The sequence below is a fragment of the Bacillus rossius genome, chromosome 1 (genome assembly GCF_032445375.1).
Source record: "Bacillus rossius redtenbacheri isolate Brsri chromosome 1, Brsri_v3, whole genome shotgun sequence".
NCBI lineage: Eukaryota > Metazoa > Arthropoda > Insecta > Phasmatodea > Bacillidae > Bacillus > Bacillus rossius.
This window is the reverse complement of record NC_086330.1, coordinates 188631476-188646643: the sequence shown is the minus strand read 5'-3', so window position 1 is coordinate 188646643 and position 15168 is coordinate 188631476. Positions and strand designations below refer to the sequence as shown.

Below are 15168 nucleotides of genomic sequence, written 5' to 3'. Positions count from 1 at the left end.
TGGTATTCTTAGTCCGTACTCTTTATCCAAATAATTCTTTATAAAATAATTTATGATAAAATTAAATGACGAAGGTGAACGTAAAAAAAGGCAGTCAATGAAGTAAAGTTTATTGGCATAAAGCTGGAAATAAATAAAATTTAAAAAATGTTTTCAAGTAGGCTAATGAGGGCTAGAAGTTTTTAGAATTCTCCCAGAGATCCTTTCGGTTAGATAAGGTGCATAAGCTCATGGCGTGAACTGGGTTAAAAGCTGGTTTTCAAAATCTCAAAGAACACTTAACTATAATAAAGCATTGCTACTCTAAAAATCAATATAGTCTTACAATCTATCAAGGTTTTCTTTTGCACACACTGCTTTATTATTGAAAAGCACATACCTCAACGACAAAGTTATTCAGAAGTTTATTAATAACAACACATACCACACTAAACTCAAAGAACGCTGATTTACATAGCGCCATGTAAGCTACAATGAAAATTATTAAAAATAAAATCAATATCATAAGAAAATAGCATTGCTTATAGAAAAAAAATTGTGTACATCACTAATTTTTAGAGTCAAATATTATGGAATTTTTAAATAAATAAGCATAACATTCCATCATAAAATAAAAAAGGACTAGCAATTTATGAAAATTTTAAGTTCTGTCAGTTTAGATTTAACGTTTATCAAATCATAAAATAAGAGCAATTTTTATGAGTAGGCTTTACGTCGTCTCGTTGACGGTGAGGTGATTATAGATGGTTACGCACAACTCTAAACAAGAATAGGGTTTGGAAAAATAATCGGCCACGGCTTGTGCTAAGGAATCAACCCAACATTTGTATAGAGTAATTTATGGAAACCATGGAAAACCTAAAGCAGGATGGCTAGACTGAGAGAACCAGAGTCTCCCTAAATGCGAGTCAAATGTGTTACTGTTGCGACATCTCTCTCGGTATATAAATCCCTTCATCAATGTCTCACGCTGTGTCCAGCCCCTGCCCCGAGCTCCCGGCAGGACGACAACTGTCATTCATAATGGCCACTCAAGTTTGTAGGGGCAGACAACCGGTTTGAGGATGGCTGGTCAAGGAAGAAGTGGAGAGAAAGAAACAGAAGAAGCAAGTCTGCAAACTAGGTCCCCACCACCCCCTACCCCCCTGTCACATTCCAGTCCCGCCATCCAGCCAGCCATACAGCCACGCTTCGGAGTTTACCTGGGTAGTGTTACTGACTCTTAAGTGTAAATAGTTGGAGACTGTGACTCAAAACATGTGGAAATCCTGTCTAAAATGGTTTCATCTTTTTAATGTAAAAATCAGCACGTTCCTTTAAGTAGTAATATTTATTTAATTTTTTTGTTTTATACATACATATATACACACACACATATATATATATATATGTATATATATATACATATATGTATATATATATATGTGTGTATATATATATATATATATATAAAATCACTGTGGTGTAAAAAAGCTGTAAAAATATTTTATTAATAGGTCCTGAAAAAGTCCTGAAATTGGTTCACCAGGTATATTTGTAGTCACTCTAAAAAAACTTTGGTGTGCCTTGTTTATGGTATGGACTAGTTGGTAATTACCAGTTCAGTAACGAATGCTTCTGTTGATGGCCAATGCTCGCAGGTTAACAAATGAAGCGTTGGCAGCGCACTTCAGTAAAACAGGCCTCCCACCTCGGGACGTCCGCCTCTCGATGCAAGATAACAACACGACTGTGAACAAGGGCTTTGCTCACGTGGAGTTCAATACTGAGGAAGGCTACTTGGTAAGTCTCACACTTAGGGGCAGTTAGGAAAATGGGTGGTACATTTTTGAAAGTCAATCCTGCAGACTAAAATATTCCTAAAAATTCAAAAGTTAGTACTCACTTTTTACTGTAAACAAGTTTACTTTTTAGTTAGGGTATATTAAATTTTTACTCTTGCTTTGGAATGTAAAAAGAACTTAGGTTAAATTCCTGAGAAAATGAGTGCTAAGAAAAACTTAGTATAATCTTTGCACTATAAAATGTTTTTCCACTTAAGGAAACAGCATGTAAAATTTAATCTAATAAATTTGCCTTATCAAAAAGATATGCAGACAAATAAAATAAAATTATTTCTACTGTTTTTAAATACAATAAAATGGTGCATATATTTTTGCAATAAAGTTTAATAACCAATACATAACATTTATGCATTTGTTACAGCTCTGAAGTGCATATATATTAAATGGAAAATTTTCCTTAAAAAAAAAATAATAAAAAAAACTAATTTACCTCTCAAACTTCTTATTTCCCACCACTTAACCTTTCAGTGATATAATATATTTTGATAAAATATTAATTACACACATACAAATTTTAAGTGATAAAATTAACAAAAAAAAGTGAAGTAAATGAGATTTATGTTAAAGTTATCACAAATTGTTGGATACTTGTATCACATTTTATTTACAGAACAACTTTTAATTTGTAAGTGGTATCTATGTAATTCAAAAATTGCATGCATCATTACATTTCCTAAAAACTGCAGTTCAGAAAATTGAAAACCATGTAGCTTTTATAAATCACTATATCTCTTAGAAATTAATTTATAGAATAAATAAATACATATTTAATAAAGGTCTAGTTCATTATCTTCCCATCTACAAATTGATGACTGTTTCTTAACTTGGCTTTCCAGTAAGACGAGTACACACTCAGCTGTTGCCAAAAATGTAGAATTGGTTCCTGAGTATAGAGGACAACCTTAGCATGCCTAGTCTTTCCCAGAGCTTGCTATGCCACTTTAGTTCGTGACTTCTTCCTGAGCCTCAGCACAGGCATGACAGATGAGAGATGCAGGATGCAGGAGAGGGCGCAGATGGAGTTAGTCACTGGGTTCTTTCTACTTCTCTTCGCTGTGGCTGCCGGGGAAGGCACCCCTCTTGTTTCCCCACCCAGATGACCACCATGTTTCACCACAGTCTTTGCTTTCTGACTGTCACTGCTTTTTAACTACAGTCATAAATACTATTTTTTTTTCTATCTGCAGCTTGGTGTTTTAATAGAGATCATGTAAATCACTCTACTGAGGAAAGTGACACTAGAAAGGGTATAGTAAATATGTAATCAATTTGATAATTGAAATAATTTTGAAGTGCTATGTACTTAAATTGCAATATCCAATCCATAAAGTCTTTTTCATAAAGTCATAATCAAAAAGTATGAGGCCACAATATTTTCTGGTAAATACGAATCTACAGAAACAAGGCCTGAATCTTGATTACCCTCAGAGACAGGTGATGAACTGAATCCACTTTGAAGCAAGCTCCTTCTCAGTGCCACCACTGTGCAGTCAGCCCTAGGAGTATCTCAGGTTCACCGCGCATGTTACAGCATTGCATTGCAGCTCCAAGCTGTAAAGTAGACACACCTAAAAGCCGTGATATTAGACTGCCTTGAGACCCAAACCAAGATGGCATGTTTTGGTACCTCTCTCTTCCTGTTAAACCTATTGAATTATTGATACAGAATGAGGAATATGCTTTAGCATTTAGTTCTTTTACCCTCAAAATTAAATGCTGAAAACTCTTTATATATTTGGTTTTACAAAAACAAATCTCTAGGAATGTTTTCTTTAGAATGTTGTTTCCACCAGCCAAGCTTGACTTGAGCTACTCGTAAGAGAGACTTTGTGAAAGTGCATTGCGATTCATGTCTGACACTTTTGTGAGTTAACTGTGTTCGGGTTCTTACGTGTAGCTGGGAATTCTCCGTGCGAACAGCTGCATGGTTTTACACTATATCTCTGACACTTGTAAGTCAGTCAATGACTGGTAGCGACACTTGTAGTATGCCACCACCTTATTCAATGGGAAATTAAATTACATGTTTTAAGTAGTACTATATAAGATGTTCAAATTTTGTGGTAAGTACATTAGGGGGTGATAGAACATAACTAGACAAGCACAAGTCATCGTACATTATATCGTCGGAGCTCGTGAAGCGCAATTCACAACCAGATGGATGCGTGCAGGAACCAAGAGAAGGCCGACATGCTTCACAAGTATGGGCTGTGGACGGCAGTGCAGCGGAAGCAAAGCACAGTGTACGGCAGTCATTACATGTACGGTGTGAAGTCTGCCTCACTGTTGGCAACCACAATCTTGAACAGTTGTGATGTGGCATATGTGCTGTTGGAAGTTGTGTAATAAAACATTTTCCTTAACTTCATTGGTGACCTGTCATTCCATCTCTTTCTTTCTTGTTTCTCATCATTTTGTAACACAGCACTACCACTTCTCAGTGCTTCACAGGTTGAGTTCCGAGCATATATTTTAGGTTACTTGTGCTTGTTTATCTTTGTTCTATCTCCACCTAAAGTATTTACCACAGATTTTAAAACAGCCTGTAAACCTCCATGCAGGTATGGGTAGTGTAAAACTTTCGGTATTAGAAGTAGCATTAGTTGCATCTTGCTCAGATTACTAGAAGTGCATTGTATTATGTTGTTTAAAATTGTAGAGAAGTAATTCAGCTGTGCAAAACTTTTTTTTTCAGAATGGTTTAAAGCTTCATCATTCATTTTTGGATGGACGCAGGATAAACGTTGAATACACTACAATTATTAAAGGAAAAAAAGCTAAATCAAAAAACTTTGTTAAGAAAAAGGACCTGAAGTTAAAAGCACTTTATAGCAAAAAGAAGAAAATAAACAGCTGAACACGTGAACAATGTGTTTTATGTCCTATCTGTAAGATACATAAATTTAAAACATAAAACATTTTGGTTTTAATGGTTTGGTAGTAGGACTGTGCGAATATCAGCTTTTTTGGTTTGAATCAAATACGAATATCAGCTTTTTGGTTTGAATTGAATATGAATATCAAATTATTCTCGAATATGAATATTGAATTTGAATAGTAAGAATAAGAATTAGAATCCCACTAAAGATTTTTTAGCATCATGTAACAACTTTGGAAAATTAGACAATTATTACTGAAGTGAAAGGTTGGCTAAGTTAAGTCAGCTACAATAATTATATGGAAAATGTTTATTAAAATATTTAAACTATGAATTAACATATTTTAATTGTGCAGTTAACCTAACCTAACTTATCCTAAACAACAAACCTTTCATTTCAGTTTCTGATACTCTACCTAAATTATGATCCAGAAAATTTTCGCGAACCGCAAAATACCGTGAAATCCATTGCAATCTATTTTACAATTTTTTTTTAAAATCCTGTATATTCAAATTAGTGATTGAATGCGCATATATTTACTTAATTAAACCCTAGTTATTTATGATTTTTCGTGGTTAGCAGCAACCAGCTAAATTGTATCAGTAATATTATAAACACAATTTTCGCTAAGTTCATCTTGCATCTTAAACCATTACTTAACGTTTTTATGTACGTTTGAGCAGTGTTGCCAATGCAGTTGTTAATTTTTACCCTTATGTGAAAGCCGAAATACCTGCTTTAACCCGCAATTTAAAAAAAGTAGTAGTATAGTTTTACGCCAGGCAAAATGGAAACAAAGTAGCAGTGAAACTAAATTTTTGTGGTTTTTTATTGCTTAATGCAAATAAAAGGATAGCAAATTTACTGTACACACTATTGAGGATAAGATGTACCGATTTTGACAGTTCTTGAACTGACATTTCTGCTTTGACAACTGAATATACGTTTAAAATAAACAAAACAAAGAATTCTACATGTAGCATTAGCCTAGGCAACCATGTGAAATTGTTTTGTTTGTTTTATGAGAACTGAAAGCTGTCAACGTCAAAATGGTAGTTTAAGTAGCTTGAGGTAACGTAGTTCAATCATAGGTATTTTTGTATAAATGATTACCAGCTGTGCTAAAAAGTAACTGATAAATTTTCAAGCTATGCATATTGAACAAGGTTAGATCTGCAACACATATTTCTAATTTCAGAAGTGTTATTTTTTGTAGTACAAAAATACCTTCATTTTACCCAAAACCAGAGAATATTTGCAGTTTTCTCCACAGTAGTTAATAATACTCAAAATTCGGGGAATTGCTCACAAATTGGCAACACTGCTTTTGAGTCACATCTGTTTTGTCATAGATATATGCAGCAAGTAAGGTGCTTCTGTATCACAAGGTGTTAGATCGATTGTGTCTCTTGATTTATACGCCATTGAAACTATGAAAATTACTTCTTTAATGCCCATCTCAATGGAATGTCCGTTTTGTGGTGTCGTAGTCCATGGTTGTTAACTTTTTTTTAATTATTTCCCACTTCTGGTGCATGTGATGAATAGAGTACAAATAATAATTTGTTTTCTTTCAAGTTTGAAATGACAAATATGCCGTGTTTAGAATTGTGTACTTGATTTATTCTGTTACTGTTTAATGTGACAGTAGCAAAAAAATTTTTTTTAATACTTCTTGCATGTTTAAAACTTAGCTTATTGTTTATTTTTTTGATTATGAAGTCCCATCAAACATCAAAAAAGGGTATTTATATTGCATAAATGACTTCATCTCACTGAATGTTCGTATATGACAAACTCATGAGGTATACTATGTCAAGTATTCGTAAGCAAACAAATATTTGTTATTTCAAAGTGTTAGTATTCGTGGTCAAATAGAATATGAATACTTTATTATTCGTATTTGTATCTGAAATTCTGATATTCGCACAGGCCTAATGAGTAGCCATAACAGTTTTTAATAATTTATTTTCTAATTTTGACTTACTTAAAGCATAATATGTAATTTGATGGATTGCCTCAAGTGAATAGTGACTCGTTGCTACTAATACTTTCCCGTGTAGTTAAAGCATAATATGTAATTTGATGGATTGCCTCAAGTGAATAGTGACTTGTTGCTACTAATACTTTTCCGTGTAAGGTTATTGGCATTTAGTATTGAATTTATTTTTGGGAATGACTATTATAACTTGCCTAACAGATGCAAATTTTTTCATATTATACTATAAATAATTTTTTGCAGTGAACAAAATCTCTGAAAGTTTTGGAGCCAGTCTTACTGTCTTACGCTTATTTTGTACATTTATCACACCTCGTGCTGCGGACAAGTAAACAACAGTTCAATGCCAGTGTAGAGCCATGCCCGCCATGCTCGTTTGTTTTAGGTTGCACTGCTGTCTAGTTAAAATTTGCAATGTTGCCAAGCGTTTGGGGCAAACAGGTGCTGCTGTCGCAATGTGTGAGTGCCACTGGAGATACTGACGACCAATCTATACAAAGTACGTACTTTATTAATCTATGAGCTGCTGCACGCCACAGATGAAATGTACGTGCACTTGTTTGATTACCATTGTAGTAGATGATTTGTATATGATATGACATGATCATAATATCATCCCTTTAGATTTAATGTGGATAAGTGAGCAAAGACTTATTGTGATTAAACATGATAAATATATGGGTGCCTTGAAAAAAAATAGTATCAATGTTCAGTTAGAGGTAATCAATAATGGCTGATGGCCGTTAATATCATTTATAGATTGACAGCACCATGGACACTACTACTTATATTGTTAATAAAATTATTAACTTAGGTACTGTACAAACACAGCTTGTTAAAATTGAACAGGATTCAATTGTTAATTGAATTTGGAAGATTGATCTAAAATGATTACAACTGCCAAAACAATATGTAACAGTGAGTTTAAGACTATGATCTCATGAGTCAGTGGCAATCTTAATGCAACCCAGCCATGTACCCTTGTGTGAGAGTACCTGATACCAGTTCTGTAGGTTTAGTGAATAAAAAAAATATAAATGTTAAGATTTTTTAAGACAGGTATTTAACACACACATTTTTACTGATTGATTTACCATTAATTGTTCTGATGATTCACAGTTGTAGAACAGAGAAGGTACTTGTACAAGTGCGCAAGGTTATCGAAATGAACAGATGTTCTGAAGTGATGTTCAGAAGACTGCATCTCTTTCAGCAGCTGAAAAGTTTACTAATGCATTGATCTCATTGATGAAGACTCTAGATTTGATGACTGTAAAGGGCAAGATTGGCTTTACCTATGGCTCTGCGTTGACATGTAGTCGGTATATGACGCGTGGGAGTTCAGCTGATATTGTCGGACTCCCTTTGACAATATTACTATATCCAATATTTGGTGGAACTAAATCAACACCACTAACTACATGTCACGAAGCTGGTAGCTCTTCTTGGTTCGTTGCGGGTCTCGAAGGGTTGTTGTAAGAAAATTACCAGTTTCATCCAAAGAAGACTGTTGCAAAGAAGATTGTTTTCAACCACTATTCCTACTTGGAAGCAATTACGGACCAGTATAATAAACTATGAAATATTATAGTGTGATAATAATTCCTCTGAGAACAATGATGAAACTTTAAGAAAACTAGCTACAGAATGACTGGGTTACTAACCCAACCCATTTACACATAATAGAACAATTTTAAAAATTAGCACAATGATAAATATAAGAAATAAATTAAACAAGCAAAATCTATCAAGTAAGCATTCCCAATGCTTACATCATCTTGGTTTCTTGGAACCAGTTATTACTGTACAACACGATTTTGTTACAACTAAATTTGCTGATGGTTTCAAAACCACCTTATAGTAATAACTTGGCAGAAGTTAGTCGCCAGCAAGGAAGCATTAGGCGTCATGGCAACCTAGCACCTGGGGATTGTGGAGCCCTGGTAATGTTCAAGTGGTATCAAATTGTTTCAAAAGAATGCAGAGTTAACTGGAGCTAGGCCCACAATGGTAATGTAATGATAAGTCTTGGTCAAACAGTATTCTAGGAAAGTTAATGTTTCAAAGTATTCTCTGCTCCACCCTCATGTGTTTGATTGACTAGCGACCTTGCAAGTAATAAACGAGATGCCTAGGGAGGTCTGTGAAAATGTCCGGAGGGGACAGGGCTCCAAACATCTGTGTCACAGCAGCCAAACAAGCATCAGGGGAGTCCTGAACTCTACCGATGAGTAGGGACAAGATACTTTAGTTTAATTATTAAGTAATTTTTTAAAAAAAAAAATTATACATTTTGTTCTTTATAACTAAGGACAAGATTTTATGGTGAGTTGCGATAAAACCAAAATAACACTAAAAAGCATATCAATTCACAGTATAACACTAAAATGCTACTGAAATCGCTAAATTAGAAGCATTTCAGCAAAACTTAACTCAGAAAAATGGAATCTTTTAATATATTCTATTCAATGAAAGTCATTTAGTTAGCATTAAGTTTTTTTTTTACCAAAATATGTAAACCTAATGAATGACGTATAACTCACTTTTACATTAGTAATGTTGGTACTTTTTCAAACAACTGTTTATTTATTTTTTAGAAAAATAGTCTAATTCTGACTAATACTTTCGGGTTGTGTAAGTTACTTTTGTACATATTATTGTTGTAATATATCTGTCCTTAAATTTTATGTTCATATAATCGTGTAATTTTGTTTTATTTATTTATTGTGTTAGTTATTTTTCTGTTTGGTCACTGTATGTGATAAGCTTGATTTTGTGTATTGGCCTGCTGTGGATTCCCCTGAGGTAGTGCTTGCATACTCTGTTGCCACTGAGGTGGAGTGTCCATGTACGTGCCGAAAGCCTCTTTTGTCTTTTTGGCTTTTGTCCTCCCCTCTGTTTTTGTATCTTTTGTACCTGTATGAATATGTCGTGCCCACTGCTAAAGCCCTAGGCTGTTGGTGGGCATGTTACAAATAAAAATTAAAAAAAAAAAAAAAAAGATAAAAAAATAAAATAATTTGTTATAAACATGTCCTGAACAGATATCTACAAAGCAAGAAAAAATAGGAAAAAATGTATTTGAAAATTTACCAACATCAGTAACAAAACAAGTAGTTAATAAGAGGTACACTATTATACCACAAGAGTAAACCATTTGTTCCATTAATTTTGGTAAAAACTTCATGCTTGATAATGACATACATTTGCATATTAAAATATTATGTTTTTTGAGGTGTAGAAGTTTGATACGGTTTAGTATTACCATTGAATATATATAACTTATAGAAGTCGCGAGGGCATAGGATTTATTATTTCAATTTTTGGATCCAAAACTTTGGTAGTTGTTAGCTTCGCCGCTAGACAGCTCTTCTTTCCACAAGAGGGTACTCGTAGTTACCAGCTTCCACGCCAGAGCGCTGTAGCTTCTCTTTTTTCAAGGTCGTGCGCGTAATTCTCTGTCTCACTCTAGCGAGAGGCGGTGCCTTTTGTTGAAATCCGAGCGCTTAGATAAGGGCAGGCGCAACTGAATTGGAGGAGTACGGAAACCGAAAAAAATGTGCGGTTAAAAGATGCCAACATCAAAAATTAAGTTTTAATTATAAGAAAACTACATAAGTTTCTTAACACTTAGCACACTGAAGCCGCATTTTATGCAAAAGTACCTGTATACTGTACCTTTTAAGGTTAATTGGTGATGTTATTTATAAATTAGTGGTAATTTAAATAATTTGTATAATTGTTTTTTTTGTTTTGTTTTTTGAAACATTTACTTTTTTATAAAAATATTTACTTAAAGTGTTTTAATTTATATATTACTGAAAATAATTTTATAATAATAACATGTTTTCAAGGAAATAAAAAAGTTTTATAGGTGAAATAGTTGTTGCATTATTTGAAAATATGATATAAGTTTCTGTATATATATTTTTTATTAGTTTTCAAATTTATGAAGTATATTTACAACATATTAGCACTTGTATAGCTAATAAGAAAGAAACTTATACATCACTATTATATAAAATTGAGAATACAGTAAAATAGCACAATTTAGCAATATAGGTAATCAATGAAGTGAATGTGATTACAGTAAAGAAATCTATGGACACTATTTATTTTCTTGGCAGCTCTCGAAATTGAAAAACTAACATACAAAATTATATTGCTATTATAGAAAATAATTTTATAATTATAAAATAAAAATTATCAAATTATCAAAACAATGGTTGATAAACTAGGTTCCATATAATAAAGATAACTAACATTACTCATCCTATTTTGAAATAAGTTTTCAAAATAGTAAAAACATGTTAGAAAATGTCGGTACTTTTATAATAAATAATCAAAATGAAAATAGCATTATGGTACAAAAATAATACAAATATACAACGAACATTTCTGCAAAATGTCATACTAAAGAAAACAGAAGTTGCAGATTATTTTTTGTAGAAAGTTTTTCAAAACAATAATGTATATTTACAGAATTTCAATCGTATTATACCAAATAAAAAAAATAATATCAAAACATCAATACAATGAGCAGTTATGAAAAATTTCATTCTAGTAAAAAAAAAAAAATGAAGTTGCGAATTTCAGTTGTGACATTACTTTTCAATTACCGGTATTGTATAGTAAATTTCCACATTTCAGTAGTGATTATACATAATAAAATAAATAATAATGTAGCAAATTATCAATAATATGAACATTTATGAAAACAACATTACAGTAATGAAAATTTCGGTTCATTAGATACCTGTTATTTTACTTAGGAAAATATTATTTTCTGTTGGATGCAACATCTTTTACACAGAATAGTCTCTTGAGGAGTGATACTTCCTGAAACACTCAGGAAGGCATAATGCTACACTGCAAGATGAGCACATCCATCTTGTTTCTTTCCGTACTTTTTTGCCTGTGTTTTTCTTGCTTGTGTCGGCACACACCTTGCACACTCTAGTAGGCCGTTCCTTCTTCTCCGTTGCAGGAATCTTTGAAGGAAAGTGCTTTGAGGTGAGTCTTGATGCACAAGAAGGCCCTGGCAATTAACTCTCTCTCTCCACTGTAGCACAATCTGCTAGAGAACTTGCTACGGTCCTTATAAAGTCAGCAAAATTTAAGCGACTGTTCTGTGCCTGTAGTCTTTTGTAAACAAGATAAGCATTGGCCGCTGACATGATGAGGTAGTGAAAAAATAGTTTCTTCCACCATTTTAGAGTGCGTCGTGCAAATGGGTAATAACCCTGCAGCTGATCTCCACGATCCACCCCACATTTATAGAGATTGTAGTCAACTACAACGTTTGGCTTTGCTTTCATCACATGACCTCCTTTTGCTTTGGTTTGAAGTACAGTGGCACCATTCTTGTGTAATGAAGATAACATGAATACATCACGTGTATCCTTCCACTTCAGGAAAAAGAGTTCTTTGGAACGTCAAAAAGAAAACTCTTCTTTCTTCAAGGGTGTGTTCACTAACTGCTTACATAGTCCTTTCCTGTTCTTCATTACGGTCCCAACACCCAAAGTATCATCGTGCCGGAGCTTCCTCAAGAGAGAAGGACTTGTGTAAAATCTGTCCATGTATATAACATATCCCTTTCCTGAATAATCATTACACAATCTGTAAATGAGAGGCTCAACCGCATTGCTGTGTCTTGCAGCTGCTCCAGAATACAGCTCTGTGTTCAAGACATAAGCAGATTTTGCTTCAGCCAGTATGTACAGTTTCAGTCCATATTTGTGTGGTTTATTTTTTATGTACACTCTGAATCCAATCCTTCCTCGAAATGGACACATCCCCTCATCAACTGTAAGTTCTTTGTCTGGAGACAATGATGCTTTACTTTGCTTGTTGAAATAATCTAGTATTGGCCTAATTTTGAACACAGGGTCATGATTGGGGTCATTTTTTGGAGCATACTGGTTGTTGTCGTTCAGGTGCAGCATACTCAGTATAGAAAGAAATCGGTCTCTGCTCATGAGCTTGCCTGCAAAAGATCAGTGAAGGACCGGGTCGGTGCTCCAGTAATCACTTATGTTCGGCTTTTTCAACAAACACATGTGAAAAACAATCGCGAAAAAACACTTTATTTCGTGAAGCTTCACAGGAACCGACTTACTCCACATTGAATGTGGTTTCAATTTTTGCTGACGTTTGAGTGCACCAATTGTAGTTGCAGCATAACGATTTGTCTCTTTCTTTATGAGTTTGAACAAATTGTCATCAAAGAAAAGAGAGAAACATTCCAACACTGTACAGTCACTGGTGAGATCAGCTAAGACACCACAGTTTTCCTCAAATACTGGCAGTGTTGGTTGATTATCATCTTCACGCCAATCAAAATCATGCCTTGGCTGAGCGGAGGTTTTTTTTTTACTGCTTGGCTGTGACAGTCTTTTTTAGCGGAAGTGGAAGGCGTGTCATGTGATATTTCATCGACTGAAGTGTCAGAAATATAGTCATCATTGCTGTCATCACCTAAAAGCAATATAAACATATATTTTTTTGTAAATAAATAATTTTTCAATGAATAAGATTATTGATTTCAAAATCCACATCTAAGGTTCTTGATTAGAGCAGCAATTCACTGTAGAAATATGAAATATTCTGCTAAAGTTGTTTAATAATATAAGAAACAATTATTACTTTAGCTAGTGTTTTTACTAGGGGCAAATTTCAATATTGAAACACCCAATTCGAATGTTATTTTTTACATTCAACCTAAAAAAATCAGTCAGTACGTTTATACAGCACTGCTCGGTAATATTATATAAAGAGGCAATAAAAAAGTATGTATAACAATAAACAAGGAAAAATATAACATTACATTTTCCCCATATTACTTTTCCTACAGAAATAATAAAAATTGCCCGGATGCGATCAGTGGTAGCGTGATAAAAGAAGCCACATACGTGGCGAAGAGATAAGCGCGCAGCCGGTTTCAATGCTACACACCGACGCGACGTGACTAGGAAAACATTCTGAGCGGCTAACCAATTCGTATGAAGCCGAATAATAGCAGCAAGTGCCAGTCTTTTAGCCTTCCCATAAATATCTATGCGATAAGAAACACAATCTAGCTCAAAAACATTACAACATTTGTACTCAACAGTACTTTATATGCCGAAAAATACGGAATGAAGTGTAATAGTAAAACTTTACAGTAAAATTTCTACAGCCACTTACCTGTGTCCGGTAAATACTCTGAATCATCATATTTTTCCGAATCACTGTCACTTTCTTCTAATTCTGAGCCCGAATTCCAAGTAATCTCGTCATAATCTGACAAGCGCTTCCGACGCGCCATTTCAAACAACTGTGCGTCGCAAGAATAAACACTCGAGCGGGGAATCCCCTCGAGTGGCGCAGTCAGAAAAATGTGGTCATCTCCATTACCTGGCAATAAACACCATCTAGCGGATTTTTTCGTAACTTCGTGGAAGTTGGATGTATACGAGAGACGAGCACTGCTCGTTCGGTAGTGTATAATTCCCGCTGAAATGCATTGTGAAATGAAAAACGAGCGGCGCTCGGGCGTAGTGTGCTCAGTGCTTCATGTAAACCCGAGTCGTGCTCGGGCATAGTGCGCAAAGTGTTAAACATAATAACGTAAAAAAAATACTTACATTCGTAGTTCAGAATTTATAAAATGTTTTGTTCAGGGTTCCCAACGATAGGGAAAACAGGGAAAATTCAGGGAAATTGAAATGGGTCAAAAACACAGGGAAAACTCAGGGAAATTTGTTGTGCGGCAATCACAGTGTGTTTATATATATTTATATATTGATTAATACATGTATCACAAGCACATATTTCTTAAAAACAAAATCGGAAAGTTGGGGTGCACATGTAAATCAAAGTAATAGATAAGCCACGAGTCCCGGGAAAGTTTGGTTCACCATACAGCTGTGACGTGCCGAATTTCATGGTAGCCGGCCCCGGACCGTGCCGAGCTGCACCAAGCCAGTTGTAGAAAATGGCGGCACCGTAGTTTGTATACGTTTGGCCGTTTGTGTCATAACTTTGAAGTATCCAGTATGCTGGAAACTTTTTGAAGATTGTTTAGTGAACATATTTTCATTTATTTAGATGTATTTTTTCAAAAGTGCTGCAGCTGTGGTGGTGTTTTGTATCACTGTAATTTGTGTTGTTGGTAGTATTATGGTATCATGACGAGATTTTTGCCTATCAAACACAACAAAAACACCGCTAAAATAGTTACACATTGTGTTATTCTGAGTCAAGAGTTCTACAGAAGCAGTTAAATATATTTGAAATTTTTTAGTCAATTGTGAGAAGTGTTTTTTTTTCCCAGAATAAATCAACGGCTGTCCTCTTATTATTTTCTCATTAGAAATATAGGTTACGTTCACGGGTGTGTGCTAGCTCAGTTTCCTTAATTGTGCAATGAAAACACGGTGAAACTTGTGAGACTAAGCGATTC

The 15168-nt window shown here is 34.3% G+C and overlaps 1 protein-coding gene across 3 annotated transcripts in view; it reads left to right on the top strand.

Moving 5' to 3' along the window:
- Positions 1 to 7766, top strand: part of LOC134527156 (uncharacterized) — a 100540-nt gene extending 92774 nt beyond the window's left edge. For 2 of the 3 annotated variants that reach the window (XM_063359551.1, XM_063359553.1), the window contains 2 exons: positions 1641 to 1782; positions 4540 to 7766. In XM_063359551.1, coding sequence (XP_063215621.1) covers positions 1641 to 1782; positions 4540 to 4701 — 304 coding nt within the window. In that variant the 3' untranslated portion in view covers positions 4702 to 7766. The remainder of the gene's footprint in view (positions 1 to 1640; positions 1783 to 4539) is intronic. The other variant, XM_063359552.1, reaches the window with a different exon arrangement.
- Positions 7767 to 15168: the final 7402 nt, after the last annotated feature.